The sequence below is a fragment of the Temnothorax americanus genome, unplaced genomic scaffold, assembly GCF_048541705.1.
Source record: "Temnothorax americanus isolate GAGA-0224 unplaced genomic scaffold, ASM4854170v1 Scaffold38, whole genome shotgun sequence".
Classification (NCBI taxonomy): Eukaryota; Metazoa; Arthropoda; class Insecta; order Hymenoptera; family Formicidae; genus Temnothorax; species Temnothorax americanus.
Genome location: NW_027509526.1, coordinates 659,322 through 676,246, shown reverse-complemented (window position 1 = coordinate 676,246; position 16,925 = coordinate 659,322). Strand labels below are relative to the sequence as shown.

Here is a 16,925-nt window from a genome sequence, read left to right as displayed (position 1 = left end):
AGAAATATTTAATGTAATAATTTCCGGTGAACGAAATTTACATTTATGTGAGTAATCATAAGTTTTCAGTTCACATCATAACTTATGGAAATTAATTTAGCGATGAATAAAAATAATTATATTTGATACGGAAATTATATTTGATACACGTTCGGCCATTAGAGAGCTTACAAATTTTGATTTAAGTTGGTAACAAAAGCTGCATAAATTGAACTATATTTACGTTTTATGTTGTACGTTTGTGAATATCTGCAAATATAAATATTACATTCTGCTAAAGTTAAATTTATTGCGCGAAATGTATACATAAAGTATTGTATTTGATAAGAGCAAGAAATAGGTAGGTTAAGTACACATGAGGAAGAAAAAGTATTGAGTAGCATAAACGCAAGAAACTGTGAAGCGATAACGGGAAGGGGGCTTATAGAGGAAACAGGAAGAGAGAAAACACTCGTGTAAGAAATAATCGGTGGTAGAGAACATGACAACATGAAAAGTATCTAATGCGACATATAAGAAACATATATGTCAGAAGAAAAGAAAGATAAATCTAAGATAAAGTAACTATAATTCGTTGCTTAATATAAATTCTAAGTTTGGAAGAATTAGGTAAATCATATTTTTTATTGCTATAATAAATAAGTTATTACAAGTTTAGCATGTTCAAGATGTTAGAAATTAATGGGAAATTTTACTTAGACTTTATTTAACAAAAACTCGGTACAATCCATGGATTGATTGCTATACGAAGAGATTGGAGAGGTAGCGTCTAAAATTGTTTGTGAAACCAGGACAAGAGATTCATCTTCAACGATAAGATCTTGCTGAGTCGAAGTTCATTACTGAGAATCTCGGCCGGATCTTCGTTAAATAGCCTGAATACCTTTTCCGTTTCGGTAGGGACAGAAAAAACGGTTTCATTCAAAAGAAGTGTTCCTGCGATAGATTTTTTTCTGGTGATTTACATGGTAAGTATATTATTGAAACGGAATGTGATTTATCGCGGAAGATTCTAAACTATTGATAATTTGAAATCAAATTTGACGGTTAATGCAAAAAGTTTATTGTTTTTTTTTTCATCAAGCTTTGTATTACATTAAGTTACAAACTAAAGTTTTTTTGAAAAAAATTTTAAAAAATTTTTCTTACATGAAAAAAAGTATTATTGTGACAGCAATTTAATTTATTTGGATTTTGCTAAAATTTGTTTTTACTGTCGGAAATATAAATATAAATTGTTTTCTTTTTAAACAAAACACTTTAACGATAAATATTTTTATTAAAAATTTAAATGTGAAAATAAATATTTTTTCTACGATTTTATATAAAATTTTTATTTAATACTATAAAACGTTTTTTGCGGAGATATCTACAAGTATTATGCGATTGTTTCTCGCATGATCGCACAGATTCAATATGAGCAAAGTATAAATACACAATAGGTGGGCGTATGTTGAACGAGCCGAACCCAATTAGTAATCTAAGCGAGTTAGTGACCGATATCTAACGCTTCTCGAACTGAATAGGGCAGTGTACAACAATACCGCTATTCGCTGTCCTGTTACGCGAAGCGACAGGGCTATGTCATCCCAACAATAACAATTTCTGTCATTTACATTAATACATCTCACGGGCGTCTTCCGACAATTTCGCAATCATTAACTAAGCGGTCCCTAAATCCACGTCACTCAACTGCAACAGTAATAACTATCTATCTGGATTTTACAATCACAGTATATGTGAGTAGTTTCTTGTCTCTGGAACAAGAAACTACTCACATATACGCGTTTCAAGTTTGTAAATGTAAATTAATTTTCTTATTGTATTTAAAAATTTGGCACTTTATATATATATGTTCTATTTACACAGTCTAAGATCATATTTTTTTTGTCTACAAAACCACAAATTAAAAACATTGTTGAAATAGAAGTATATTTTGCAAAAAGCATTGCAGTTGCTTTAATTTATCTCCAAACAAAGAATGGTTTTTACCTGAAAACTGCAAAATGATATTTTTGAACATGAAATTGTTAAGTAAAACGTCGTGTCTCTAAAAAGTCGTGTCTAAAAAGTCGTGTCTCTAATTGAAATAATATATTTAACAATAAGTTTATATCTTTTAATCATATTCCATACTCTTCAAAGAAAATGTAGAATTTCAAAATATGTCTAAATTAATTGCTACTTGTTGTAAGATATTCTAAACATACACAAGCATACACATACACGCACGCACACACATACAAATATAAGAAAGCACTTATTTTTGATGAAAAATGGTTGGCTTTGCAGATGAATAAATTCTCAGAATAATCTGATCGAATAAACCACGCGAAAAAGTGCATGTATAGCTACAATATTTTACATTCGACGTGCAGTACGATGAACACATTTTTATATTGTGGCAGAACGACAACTGCGGTCACTTAATTTATATTACATTTCAATCGTGCATTGATATTGATATTGTATCAGTAACAAATTTATTTACTACGTTAAAAGATAATAAACATTGAATGTTATTCATTTAATATAAAGATATATCAATAGGTTATATCAATAGTAATCAAAATATTGTGATAAATTATGATATAAATATAAAATTATAACAATATTGTGTTTCTAAGTACGTAATAAGAAATTGTTTAGCCATTTTAAGAATAATTTTTAATAATAACTTCTTTAGACGTCTTTTGATTTAGATATTAATATTGTATTAATCTGTGTGATAAATATGAAATTGTTTTCTTCTGAAAGGAGCGATTTTAAGTACCTATTATATCTTATCTATTTTATTTTTGTCCAAACATCACGTAATTATTTTTGCAGGAAGAAAAAAAATACATATTTATTTGTATCCAACTCGGAGGGGGAGGGGAGAATAAAAAGAACTTGGGCGTGGATTTGTCATAACGAAATCCATATAATAATTGCGATTATTAACGAAGTCGCGGTTACACGAGATTGATTGAAGAGGTTTGATTAAAGCGTTGTGATGGTGCCCAATGTCCAGAACTGGGCGACGCGCGGCGACGACGTGGCGATCGATGGAATTCAATTTTCCGCGAGAAAAAGTCCTTCAATCTCGCTTTAGCAGGTGCTTAGAAACTATAATACGGGGAATATAAAGGCATATATGGGCGGAAAGATCTTATCGTCACGGGCAGACCTCTTCCTTCCCGATTTCGATGGTCAATCCTGTCTACGAGCGGTACCGTCTTTTGGGGTGCGCCGCTTTCGTCGGATAATCCCCGCTGATAGCTCTTCTTGCGATGGCACTGACCGTTTTTATAGGTTTCCTACATCTTTCGGAAGAACGCGCGAAAACGGATATTGATTGTTATGCTTCTTCTCGTTCCACAGTAACCACACCGTTGCCGCCGGCGGTATCTTAAAAATATTTTCTAACAAGATGGCAAGATTTTAATAACGTGCATTGTTCACCATATTTTTGACAGTACATGACAACACTTAAATACAATATTTATTTTTTTTTATTTCTTTGCTATTTTTTTAGTTATATATGTTCTCATAATTAAAAATATGAAATAGACTTTTACACCGCAGAATATAATAATAAAAACGATTAATTTTTACATAGTACAAAAATGATGAACTGTGTGAAATGATGAACTGTGAAATCAATATTTTTATTTTTAAATAATTTTTTATAACATTAATTGTTTTTTTTGTTTTAAAAACTTGAGTTAATGAATATCTACTTTATATACGCGCAAGTGTGCGTGTCATATATAAACTATTTTTATTTAAAATATTAATTATAATGTTCTATATATTATCAAGTACGTGATCAAATTATCAAGTAATCAAGATTATAATATCATGATCTTTTAGTATTTATCAAATTTATATATTTAAAAAAATTTGATATAAGAGATAAAGAACTATATTTTTCTCTCAAATCTTCATTTGTACATTCTCGTACAAACGACGTACGTTATCATCTAATTTTCTCGAGATTTCAAGAAGCGCATTCAGTTGGGAAATACTACGTACGTATGAACTCCTCTCCTAGGTGCTTTTAATATTGATGCTCTTTGAGTCCGGCGTACTACTTCGGACTGAATTTAGGGTTCCTCGTAACCTTTCGCTATGTCGGCCTCTTGTGTTTCCTCGCGAAGAGATTATTTTAAATCTTTTCATGTACAACGGATAGAATACACGATAAAGCTTGCAACGATATATACTATATTAACGATCCTCTCTATGTTATATCCATTTTGTAAAATACAGCTCAATTAAAATTACAGGTTAATGGGTATCGACCATCCAGGTGACACATAAAATATTTTCTCGTTAAGATAAAAGATTCTGGCCTGTTATAGCTATACATAAATAACGGATTGTTGCAGATGAATAAATTGATTATTTGCTCTTAGACGTTACAAAAAGTAATTTTGTAATTTTAAAAGTATTAGTCAGTATCAAACTGCATCTAATACATATTGTTGCGCTCGCCGAGTCCGCGTTCTCGTCTCATCGCTCGCACTCTCACTCACTCGCGCAACCGGCACTCGCGGTCAATGAGACGATACAATGTAAGAAAAGGAAAGACTCGTTTATTAGAGCAAACGGATTAAAACACCGAATCGAGCTGTCACGTCCGCTCGGAGACGGAGGCTCAGAACAAATCAACAACAAATCGTAGTAAATCGATATCAATAAACAGCTAGTCGTCAGGGACGATCTTCGACTTCCGTTCGTGCAACGGGTGTCTCAGCGCGGGCGCAACACTGCCCCCTTTCTTCAAGATTGTCGTCCCGACAATCCTGGAGGGTAGTTTTCGAGAGACAACGGCTCTTCTTCGGCACAGACTCCAGGGCATCAGGTCGGCTTCCTGCCCTACCCCGAGCTGCTGCTACGGGTTACCGGGCGCCGATCCTTTCCCAGCCCAATCCGCCCGAAGTTCCGGACTCGTATCCTCTTCGCGGACTCCAGGGCACCAGGTCGGCTTCCTGCCCTCCCCGAACTGCTGCTACGGGTTACCGGGCGCCGACCCTTACTGGGCCCAATCCGCTCAGCTCTGAGTACGTCGTCCTCTTCCCAGCCGGTACCAGGAGAGGTCCCCATTCGGCACTTCCAGGGGGAACTGGCCAGGCTCCCCTACGCCGACTCTAGGGCAACCTTCTTCCAGCTTCTCCCTCGCAGGCTCGGTCGTCGCTGCTCTTTTTTCCAATCTTCGGACAAGGGGGGGAACTTCCCGTGGACCCTGCGCCCCGCAGGGCTCCCCAAGTCCCCGCCCGGCATTTGCCCTATGGCCCACGGGAAAACCACGGGTCAAAAACCGTGGGCAAGCGGCTTCTTCTAAGAAGAAAGTCCCAGTTGGATGACAAACCGCTTCAGATTCCATAGGATACTTCTCTTATTTCTCAGGAACAAAAACTTCCCTTTAACAAAAACAATAACATAACACGCAGCAACATTGATAAAACATTAAACTTCTATAAAAAATAAAGTCTAATTTTTCTCAAAATTGGGGCACTCAGAACGAAAATGTCCCGTCTCTCCGCAGGACCAACATTTCCCCCGATTGGTCCTGAAACCCCCTCGAGGGGCGCTGTCCTTTCCACTTTTCTCCTCCTTCTCTTCTCCCACCTTCCCCTCCGTGTTTCGCAAAATGCGTCTTTCTTTTTTTTTGAAACCTCCAAAATTCTCTCCGTGAATGGCCTTATAACAGAGCTTTCGCCCTCTCTACCGCCAACTTTAAGGAGGTAACTCTTTCCAATTGTAAAGTTCTCTTTACAAAATCGTTCAAAAGCGCCGAAATAAATTGCGAGCACGCAACTTTATCTCGGACCGCGTAAGGGCACTCGGGGTACGCTAGGCGGGCAAGTTTCTCTAATTCAGAATCGAGTGACGCAAAATCCTCCCCGAATTTTTGTTTACGATTTGTAAAAAGCGAATAGTAATTCTGAGAGAGGTGCCCCTCCCCAAAGCGTAACTCCAGTTTCGATTTCAACTCCGCGTACTCCAAGCTTCCAATATTTTCGATCAAATCTAAAATCGAACGCGCCTTTCCTCTTAAGCACGAGGCCAACGCGATAGTTCTCGACGCGTCACTCTATTGATTCGCACGTGCGATTATCTCAAATTGAGAGAAATACTCTCGCAGCGGAACCAATCCATCGTATTCGTCGGGCTTGTGCTTATAGTCCAGCTCCGTGCGCGCGTTGTGCGCTCCCGGAGATGCGGTACGAGCCGCCGGACACACTCGCGCGCTGCTCACTCCCGGAAATACGTCAAAAGCCGACGGACCCGCGCGCTCATCACCCGACCCGGGAAACGCAGAACGCACCACCGAACTCCGCATTTCATCGGTCGCTCTATTAATGGAAGGACTTAGCTGTAATGAGCGAAAACGTTGTAGCTCCTCGTCCCGGCGCCGCAGCTCCTCCGCTTGCCTCTCGTCCCGACGTCGCAGCTCCTCCGTATGCTGCGCCTCCCTCCGCGCTTGCTCTTCACGCAGCAGCCGCACTTCTTCGATCACGGCCTGCAGTTGCCGCTAACGACGTCACTTTCGGGGAATGTAAGAAAAGTAAAGACTCGTTTATTAGAGCAAACGGATTGAAACACAGAATCGAGCTGTCACGTCCGCTCGGAGACAGAGACTCAGAACAAACCGTAGTAAATCGATATCAATAAACAGCTGGTCGTCAGGGACGATCTTCGACTTCCGTTCGTGCAACGGGTGTCTCAGCGCGGGCGCAACAATATATATTAAGATTAAAATATATGTAAATAATATGTAATTATCGTAAAGTTTGCAATTATATCGTACATTCAATATTAAACGTGTCTTATTTTTAGTCTGATACAATGTCTGATGCAATGCTCTTTTCGTAAAATACATAAAATTTAAAATCAAGAATTTATATTTAATTTTAAGCATAACACACACACACACACATCTCTACATATATTTGTTCTTGTTGTAAAAGCACAACATGTAAATAAAAATGTATCTCTAATTAATACGTATACACGGTAATTAGTTTACGAAACAATAAAGAAAACAATGATGATTACCGAGACGGAGATAATAAAAAAGATAAAACGTACAGAAGCCAGAGATGCCGTGAGCTATCATTTGAAATAAAAGAGTTAATTACATTTGGTTTCCTCCGCGGTTCCCAGTTCCCTATTTTCCAACGTTCCGCGCTGCAGGTTCTTTCAGAAAAATTTATACCTTAATTTTTTATGCAAATTTCTCGGTACTTCTTCCAGTGTGTATATATACATACTAGACATACAAATTCATTATAAATATTTTGCTTTGCTATTTTCAAAATACTCTGTTTATATAGACGTTGATTCGTATATTAAATGTACAGGTGCGTTCCAGTTCGATAGAAGCAAATTTAGCATTACTTTTCTATATGTTTACCGCGGTCATTAATTTTTATGCATTTTTTAATTTTAAATTCAACAGTCAGTCACTCTGTGCTGTTTTCATTCTTTATAAATCGCGGTCGAAAATAGATCCTTGCCTCGGACAGAAAATCAATCTCTTTAGTGTTTGGCACGTTTAAATGCGCAATAAAGTTAACTAACTCGTGACGCGTGTCCTGTCCCGAGTGAACGACTCACCCGCTCGGTTTTACAGACTGCGAACTTCCGTTTGGCGAAATGCGAAAATGGATACTGGCCAAGTAGTATCAACGTGAAATATTTTCTTGCGGAGATACGTTTTCTGATCGACTCCATAGGATATTTCTCTACGGTATATCCCTTCTGCGAGCAAATATTACATCGGTTTATGCCGCGCGCGGGAAAGATGCGAAACAAACTATCATGCGATGCTAGAGGTAAAATAGTGACACATGGAGGAATATTTCGGAAATGGATATATTTTTAAGCTTTAATTTTCATATTGTTATCTATTCATCTATCTATATGTTTACGACAATTGAAATATATTGAAATATATGTGAAGTCGATTTATACGATGTCACCCGTACTTCTGATGCAAATACTTCTCGGTTTATAAATATCAAATGTTTTATGCATCGCGGTGTGCTCTTCATTTGACACGTATATTTTTCTCTATCGTCTAAGGGATGGCGCGGAGCGTGACAAAGGGGTAAGAAATATGTGGTTATCAAGGGGGATTTAAACGTCTTTGGGGTTCACGATCAATTCCGGTCACGAGCCCTACAATCATCTCACGGCACAGTCGTCGGATTATTCTGGCTGACGGCGCTTCTTGGGACTTTCAGGTGGTCCGAGTCGAGCGGAAGTACGTACGATGGTTACCGGGCGTTATTGACGTGCCGTAGTTATACTGACCGTCGCGCATGTATGTGTATATATTTGCTGCCAGTTTCTGGCCGTTGCAAGCTTTAGTCACTATTCGTTATGAGCGTCCGATACGTACTAATAGTTGTTAACATTGACGCTTCGTTGACGTCACAAACCTATACCTAATTTGGCGCAGGTGAATAGGTACGCACCTCCCGCGCCTCGTGCGAGATGCTAATTAACCGCAGGGTGATGAAGGCCAGGCAAATGGCCAGCAATATTCGTTGTTTAGCTTCTGAACCGATATCGCACACGATAAAGCGACCGTGTTAGCGCGGATTTTACGGCAACGAAATAATTAACGCAAAAATGTTTTAGGATGTATAGAAAACTGTGGAGATTTTGAAAAAGGCAGGTCGGAATAAACATGTATAATGTTATTTACAAAAATAGAAAAGCATCCTTATAAAACAACTTTTTTTTGACGAAGAAACAAATATCCATCTGCAAAAATGCCGGAAACGTACACAATGCGTATTATAATAGAATGAAAATATTGCTTTACTGAAATATTTATTAGAATAGCAAATACGATATTTTAATATTATTTTGTAATATTCTAGTACCGTCTACTTGAAGAAATTTATACGTTTTTATAAAAACATGTATTTGCAAACTTGATCGCATTTTTGTAAAAAATATGAAGGTTTTATTTGCGTGTAAATCTGCAAGTCATCATATACAGGGAAATAAGGAAGTTGTACTTTCAAAATTATACATGCATTATGGTAACTATGATAATGTAATCGTGATAAAATTTGAAAGTTGCTGGAATATTACTTAGCGTTGGCGTGGAATGAAGGAAAAAGAGATTAAACCAACTTACATTTTTTTTGACATTCCACGTTTTTACAAGGGACACTCACGGGCGCTAAATCGCGCGAAATATTTCAAGTTTGATGGGACATATGTTTTTTGTTTGCAGGATTAATATTGTCAAATAGTTACGTATGCAGAATTAAGACAGGAGCAATTAATGTAATAACGAGAACTGTGTGGACTGCGAAGCGAGTAGTTACGCGCAGCAGTTACTGTTTGTATTCTGTACAAACGCGCGTATCAGTAGTTGCGGATCGCTATGTCGGACAGTAGTTTCTAACCGTTATGAACGGGCAGTGATTACTGTTCATTATATACAGACAGTAGTCACCGACTGTTATGACTAACAATTGCGACAGATGCGTTAGCAATCTATATTCCAATTACGGTATCATATATGAGAACGTATAGCGAAATATTCAATTTTATTATCAAAATGCAAATGGAAGTGATGAACATAACCATCTTCGTTGAAAAACTAAAAATAATACGCGAGAATAATAATCATGACGCGCATATTTTTTTCTACGTTTCATTTTTTATGGCCCATTTCGGTTTATTGCATTAAATTTTGAACGCACTTGAACAAATTGAAGTTAATTTCTTTATCAATATATGAATTCTTTCTCTCTCTCTCTCTCTCTCTCTCTCTCTCTCTCTCTCTCTCTCTCTCTCTCTCTCTCTCTCTCAATATGAATTTTACATGTATGTAGTTTTGAATTTAGTTTTAAATTTTATTATTTTTTATTTTTAAAATTATAGAATTATTTTTTTCATTTTATGCGATTTATATATGATATTGGATTCAACAATCATTTTCACATTTGCAATTTATTACATAAAACAATTAATGCAAATGTTAAAATTCTATCTAAATATTGAAATTATAAAGGTGAAGATTGTTATATGTAGAATGAACGATTAGAATAAGATTTCTCTTTGAACTGAGTTTGAACAAGAGTTTAAAGTGTCCCTCTCCGATTTTGATGAGCTTTTAATGTTATTTTTTGATATTATAGGGTATTTAATATTATTAGATTCTCTTTCGGAGCGAATATCTTCATAACTATAAGAGATAGAAAACAATTTTTCAAACAAAAGTTGAATAGTTTGAAAAGTACTTTTCAAACAATGACAGAAAAATGTTTAGTGATGGTGATATTTTTAAAAATAAAAAAATTTTTGTCATTATTTTAAAGTACTCTTCAATCAAACCACTTAACTTTAGTTAAAAAGTTTTTTTTCTATCTTGTAGTTTTGAAGATATTCATCCCGAGAGAGAAAATTCGATTTATATTTTAAAGGGATGTTTCACCTCCTAAACATGCGATTAGACACATATAAAAAATATGTCTCTTATTTTCGTCTAGAAAACAATATTAATAGCTCATAAAAATTGTAGGGGGATTTTTCGGACTTTTTTGTGAGTATAAGAACTTTGCCTGATTAGTCAAAGAAGCATATATTAGATACAAAGTGGAAAAAATTATTAGAAATAATTGCATTGTTTTTCTCTATTGCCAGTTAGTCGAATAAATAAAATATCTTGGGTTATTAGAAATAACTTTTTCTCTCTTTTCGTGAATAATATGATTCGCAGATATTGAATTATATTTATACATCTTCTTGGCTGCTCGCAGGTATCGTGGATTAAGCGGAAGAATGCAGTGTTACACGAGCTACTGACCGTAGGACTGACGACATACGCCAACGACGAACGCTTTCAGGCAATTCATTTCCACCATAGCGAAGATTGGACGCTTCAAATAAAATACGTCCAGCCGAGGGATGCCGGACTGTACGAGTGCCAAGTGTCCACTCATCCGCCCACGAGTATATTTCTGCTTCTTGAGGTCGTCGGTAAGCATAAGTTACATACTCACATGTTCGTAATTTAATTTATGATTACGCGTGATTTGTAACACCCTGCATGCCTATTATATTATTCTAGAAAATATTATTTTGTGTGTATGTGGATCGATATACAGTACAAAACTGATTTTAATTTTATTATTCATGCTACAGTTTTGTGTATAAATTTGTATATAATATCTATAAGAATAAGATGTTTTGCTTTCCTATTATTACATTTATCACATTTTATGTGTTTGTAAATGATAAAAGATTTAAAAGATAATAATGAATGGATTATAATTAAATCGATAAATTATACTCTTTGTTAAAGAAACCTTTAAAAAGTTTAAAAAAACATTTAGCTCGTAAATCATGCTATCTGTATTTTTTTCAGGATTCTCAATTGTCTATTTATATCAGTCATAAAAACTAATCAACTAATGAAATATTATTTTTTTCAGTAAGAAAAAATCTAAGAAACACTTCATCAGAATTTTCCGTTTATCAATATTTTTCCACACATTTTGCTTTCATCATCTTTACGTATTTGACTCACGTATTATACCGAGTATAGATATGTACGGTGCGGCGCACAATGCACAATGCGTGCGCAAACCTATGAGAAAAACACGCAAGCTTTCCCGGGGTGCGGCCATATAAATATACACCCTGTATATCTTAGCTCTCTCTATGAAAGGAATAGGAGTCGTGAAGAGCCACCGTATATGCGGAAAATGCCGCAATGCTTTTTCCATTTGCTGATAAGAGCGCATCTATGAATATAGGGCGAAAGCCTCTCTTTTCCGTCGCTTGTAACCGTCTGCCTAGCGGCCTCGAGACGATTTTACGCACATCTGCACATTTTTCTAGACATTCCTCGCGTAGCTTGTCTATCGCGCCATAAGCCGGGAAGGGGGAGGGGGCAATAATTTTTAAGTCTTTCTGCGCGAGCGGAAAGCCAGACTGTCACCTGGCGATCGACAGGCACTTTTATTTAGATTTTATTAAGCGGCGAGCGGAAAGAGAGGGATCGATATAGCGTGAAAAATACTTTTCCCGTTGTTGTGTGCGGGAATAGGGAATTTGCGTGATTTTTTTAAAAAATTGCATTAAATAATTTGTATGTTCTTTTAATTGTCTTTTTTTTTTCGTAATGCCGAAAACGGTCCGGAAACGACCGAGTCTTCCCGAACGCCGTGTGACGTCACACCGCAGTAAAGTAATACTTTTAACCATTGAAACAATCATTTATTTTAAAAAATGAGTAAAGCAAAGACACATAAAACGTGTTTTGTACCTTTATGTAAAAGTACTGTTATTAAAACACCAGGTAAACTGTTTAATTTTTTTATGTACCTCAAGATAAAAACGTGAGAATACAAATAGAATTTTCCCGTTTGACGCTGACATAACCTATAACTCGCTGAGATAGAAAGAGAAGGGAGTATACTCGTGTGCACTCGGGTGACGTTTCCAAACGCAGCCTAGCAGACGGAGAGTTGAGACTACTATTGCAATGTGACGTCATGCACTTGTCAGCCAATCAAAATTCTTTTCTCACAGCACAGAAAATTTCAAATATTACCAAAACTTAATTTCATTTTTGAATACCTATTTATTGATTAAAATTCAAAATTTTGTTGTAAATAAATTTATAATAATGTATATTTAAATTACAAACAAAAAAAATGTAATATTTTTTTCATGCAAATTCCTTATTTCGCGAAATACGCTCTCGATGCGACGCGACGCCCGCTCGCGCTCTCGATGCACGCGCACCAGCCAGCCGCATATTTGTATTTAGATTCGGCTTTTTCCGGCGCGCATCTCTTATGCGCGAAGCTATCTAATTTCCTCGGGATTTCCCTGGTTCTTTTTTCGTACGTTGTCGTACGCGTCGTACGGTAGTTCCGGACGCGGTTCCATCACCCTTTTCTTCAGGGTGCTCTCGATATTTATGCTTTCGTAACACGCGCTGTTTAGTGTCACCTCTTTACCCGCAATCAGTTTTTTCAACTTCAGCATTCTGCGCGCTCGCGAACGATTTAAAAAATTCTTCCAAGCAATGACTTTCAAATATTAAGTATGTTACCAAATATTGCCGACAAATTAATTTACGACTTGTCGCGGTTTTTATAATTAATTATTTATAATAGTTTAAAGAAATTTTTATATTTACTTAAATTTAAATTACCATTTATTGACATTTAATTACATTAAAAATACAGAATAATAGTATATTATCGTAAACGTAGGGGAGACCAGGGACAAACGTAACAATTTTCTTATTTGTGTTGATATCTTCAATTTGCTTGTTTATATATAAACGTTTTCTCTTTTATAAGATAAATACATTCTTTACTTACATTATGGTATAAATAAAATTTATTCACATTTTATAATTACGTAGAAAAATCAAATTTTATGAAGATTGTGACTTGTTACAATAACCTAGGTCTGGTTGTATATAACAGAGCTCAAGGTTGATTTTAATAATATATAAATATAAAAAAAATGAACAAATAATTATAATGTAGCGAAACATTTTAGTTTTTAAAAACTTTTTTCAAATAATTCTGGATATTTTTAATTATTTTAAACAGACATGTTGCTAAACCTCTATTTGTCTTTCTTTTCCGTATATTCGGCATTCTAAAATAATATATAAGAATATTCTTATAAAATGAACATATAGAAATCAACACCAATAACAATTATTGCTTTCGGGACAGAAGTAACAGTCTGTTACTTCTGTCCCGACTTATATTTTTGCCACAATTGGTCAAATATTCATTGTTATAAAATAACCTAACCTATAAATATGTATCAAAAACTACTTAAAGAAATAGTGATTTATTTATAATAAACAATATATAAGGAGGTAAACCAAAAATTTCCAATAAAATATTGAGAAAATAAAAAAACACAAAATACTTATTTGACCGTATTTTTATGGCATCGACACAATAGACACACAACTTCTCATGACAGAGCGTCGAGCGCTACTGAGGTGAGGGAGGGGTTCAAAAGACATTATATAACAGCGGATAGATTCGTACAGGAATGTTATTTTTTTAGTAATCGCGTTTGTTACGTTCATCCTGCATTACTTTTGTCCCTGGTCTCCCCTATGCATTATTTCAAGAATACAATTATATACTATCGAGTATTGACATTTATACGTCGTTGTATATTGAAATAAACGAAAAAAAAAACTCAGTACAAAAGGCAGAAAGAGAAGTTTTTGCTATAAAACAGAAATATTTATTTATCTGAGTTCAAATATTTCTTTTGCTATAACAGCATTTCCTGTATAAAGTTTTATATTATATGAACGTTAATAGTCGTTACATGCCAACAGATATTGCCTGGAGCAAGCAATATTTCACAAAGTTAGTATGGAAATCTTGACGTGCAACGAAAACGAAGTAAGCTCAAAACACGACTGGATTAAAAAGTAAAAGATGAATCTGTCTATTCGAGCGGAATTTTTTATATGGCACTATCCTGTCTGGAATATCTGAGTAAGAAAAATACTCCATATCAAATAATAGAATATTTTTTATTATAACTAGAATATCCTTGAAAAATATATGTCTTCTTACAAAGAAGTACACGCAAACGTTCTTCTTTGATTTTGATAAACTTTCATAGATATAATAAAAATAAGAAGTATCTATTCTTATAAGTATCTGTTCGTATTTTTTTATAAGTCCTTTTACACACGATAAGGAAGTTAAACATCTCCTTGAACAAAATTGATTTTCATATTTCTAAGTGTATATTATTTTAAAATAGTAAGAAATAAAAAAATGTTTTAAACAAAAGTTTTATGGTTTCAAAGACATTTTAAAAGGTGTATTCAAATCTTGAAATATTATATTATTCAAAATATCCGGATTATTCTGTTATTTCTGAGAATTAAAAAACTTTTTATATCAAAATTAAAGATTATATTTAAAAATAATTCTAGCTATGTGTATAAAGAAATTCTGAAAAATAATAGTAGAATAGTCGAAAAAATATATTATTGAATTTGAATGTATTGTTAGAAAGTTGTTTTGACACTACAAAAAACTTTTGTTTAAAAAAATATATTTTTTATATTTAAAAACGTAAAAGCTAATTTTTTTTAAGAGAATGTTTTATCTCTTTAATGTACATATATAAGAGCACTTATAAGAAAATAGAATGTTTCTTATTTTAATAAGTATATAAATAATTGAGTGCCTCATAATTTTCTTTATTATACACTATATATATGTATTTAAAGCTCATCAAAATCGAAGGAAAAAGCTTATGTGTGTGTGCGTGTGCGTTTTCCTGTTAGTTTTCTTTTGAAAGGATTCTAAACTATTTGTTAAAAATTTTCAGAACTTTTTTGTATCTTTTTTACAGGGTTTTTGATAAATTACGACTTTATAAATTAAATATGATTAGTATTCTATATATATATTTTATAAATATAAATTTTTATGAATCACTTTTACATATTTTTTATTGATTTGTAGCTGATATTAATTTTACTGTGAGATATAACACTTATTTTGATATCTTTCTCTACAAGATACAGAAATTACCCAGTAGATACTATACATATATGCATTTGTTTACATAATTTCCTCGCCCTTGTTATTTCTTATCGAATTATATTTACATGTGTGTACCTTTCTCACTGCTCCTCTTTCATATTTATGTACCCTCGTCTGAAATACATTGGACACATTTCTACCCACCACACACGCGCTTTTTCTAATATTTTTAACATCTCGAAGGACGAGGGTAGAAACAATTTAAGAAATTGAATCAAACTCTATATTGATCAAACTGCCGTATTACATTAATATAATAACGTAATGTAAATATCTGAGGTAAAAAGAGATCGGTTTGACTTACTAAATTTTCAAATTATGATATCAATGCTGCAATATAACAATATGTCTCGATAAGCCTTACATAAGTATCAGCTAAATAAAGTTGATTGATTTCTTTATTGATTGTTAAGAGAACTGTTCATAAATAAAAAAGTATAATAATATAATTTATACTTTAATATATGCGATACAAACTGTGCTATATATATATATATATATATATATATATATATATATATAATATATCTTTTTATATAATAATCAAGTAGCATCTCTCGATTTACTTTCATAGGACGAATCGCTCGCGCTCTGATTATGCTTTCCTGTTTATGCACGGGAGTTAATTTATGCCAAGTTGTTTATAATGTGTACTCTAATTCCTGACAGTCCATATTTTATGTATGCAGCACCGTAATTTTCTCGAGATGTCGGTCCATGTTTTTGCCTCTGAGGCGCCTTGGCGCGCTACACGTAACTAAAGTCTTTTCTTACGTGCCTTTAATATTTATATTTTTCTCCGAAATGCTCTCGTTTGCTGAATTTAAGGTATTTTCCCGTTATTGATCTTTCAATCGCGTTAAAGCGCTAAAAACGTCTTGATAAATTATCTGTTGGTCGTGGTATTTTGGTGTTTGACGAAATTATCAGAAATATTTTTGCATACTTGTGCTCTAGTCTTTTGGGTTCCAAAGAGATCTAAACGTAATGTTACATGCAAAATAAATTTTTACTGTTCTAAATAATAGATGTTTGTTTAAATAATCTCAAAGCCAAATTGACGGGGACGTTGATTTTAATTTCCACTGTTCGATTAAGTGTAGCATTTTTAATACAGTTATATACAGTTAAGCGGAAACCAATTTAATTTATTATATTTTCAATAAAATTCTATTAATTTTGCAAATCAATATTTTTATTTGCATTCAATGGCTTTTTTCTCTCTTGTTGAATCGATTATTAATCCATACATGTTGGACGAATTATTATATTTGAATTGCTTTGCAAATTAAAATAATTTCGTAACGGCAGTGTACCTTAATTGTCATCTTTGTAATCGCT

The 16,925-nt window shown here is 34.2% G+C and overlaps 1 protein-coding gene across 3 annotated transcripts in view; it reads left to right on the top strand.

Annotated features, from left to right (window-relative positions):
* Nucleotides 1-16,925, top strand: part of LOC143902166 (lachesin) — a 188,910-nt gene that overhangs the window by 159,995 nt on the left and 11,990 nt on the right. For all 3 annotated transcript variants that reach the window (XM_077414864.1, XM_077414862.1, XM_077414863.1), the window contains exon 3: nucleotides 10,779-10,998. In XM_077414864.1, coding sequence (XP_077270990.1) covers nucleotides 10,779-10,998 — 220 coding nt within the window. The remainder of the gene's footprint in view (nucleotides 1-10,778; nucleotides 10,999-16,925) is intronic.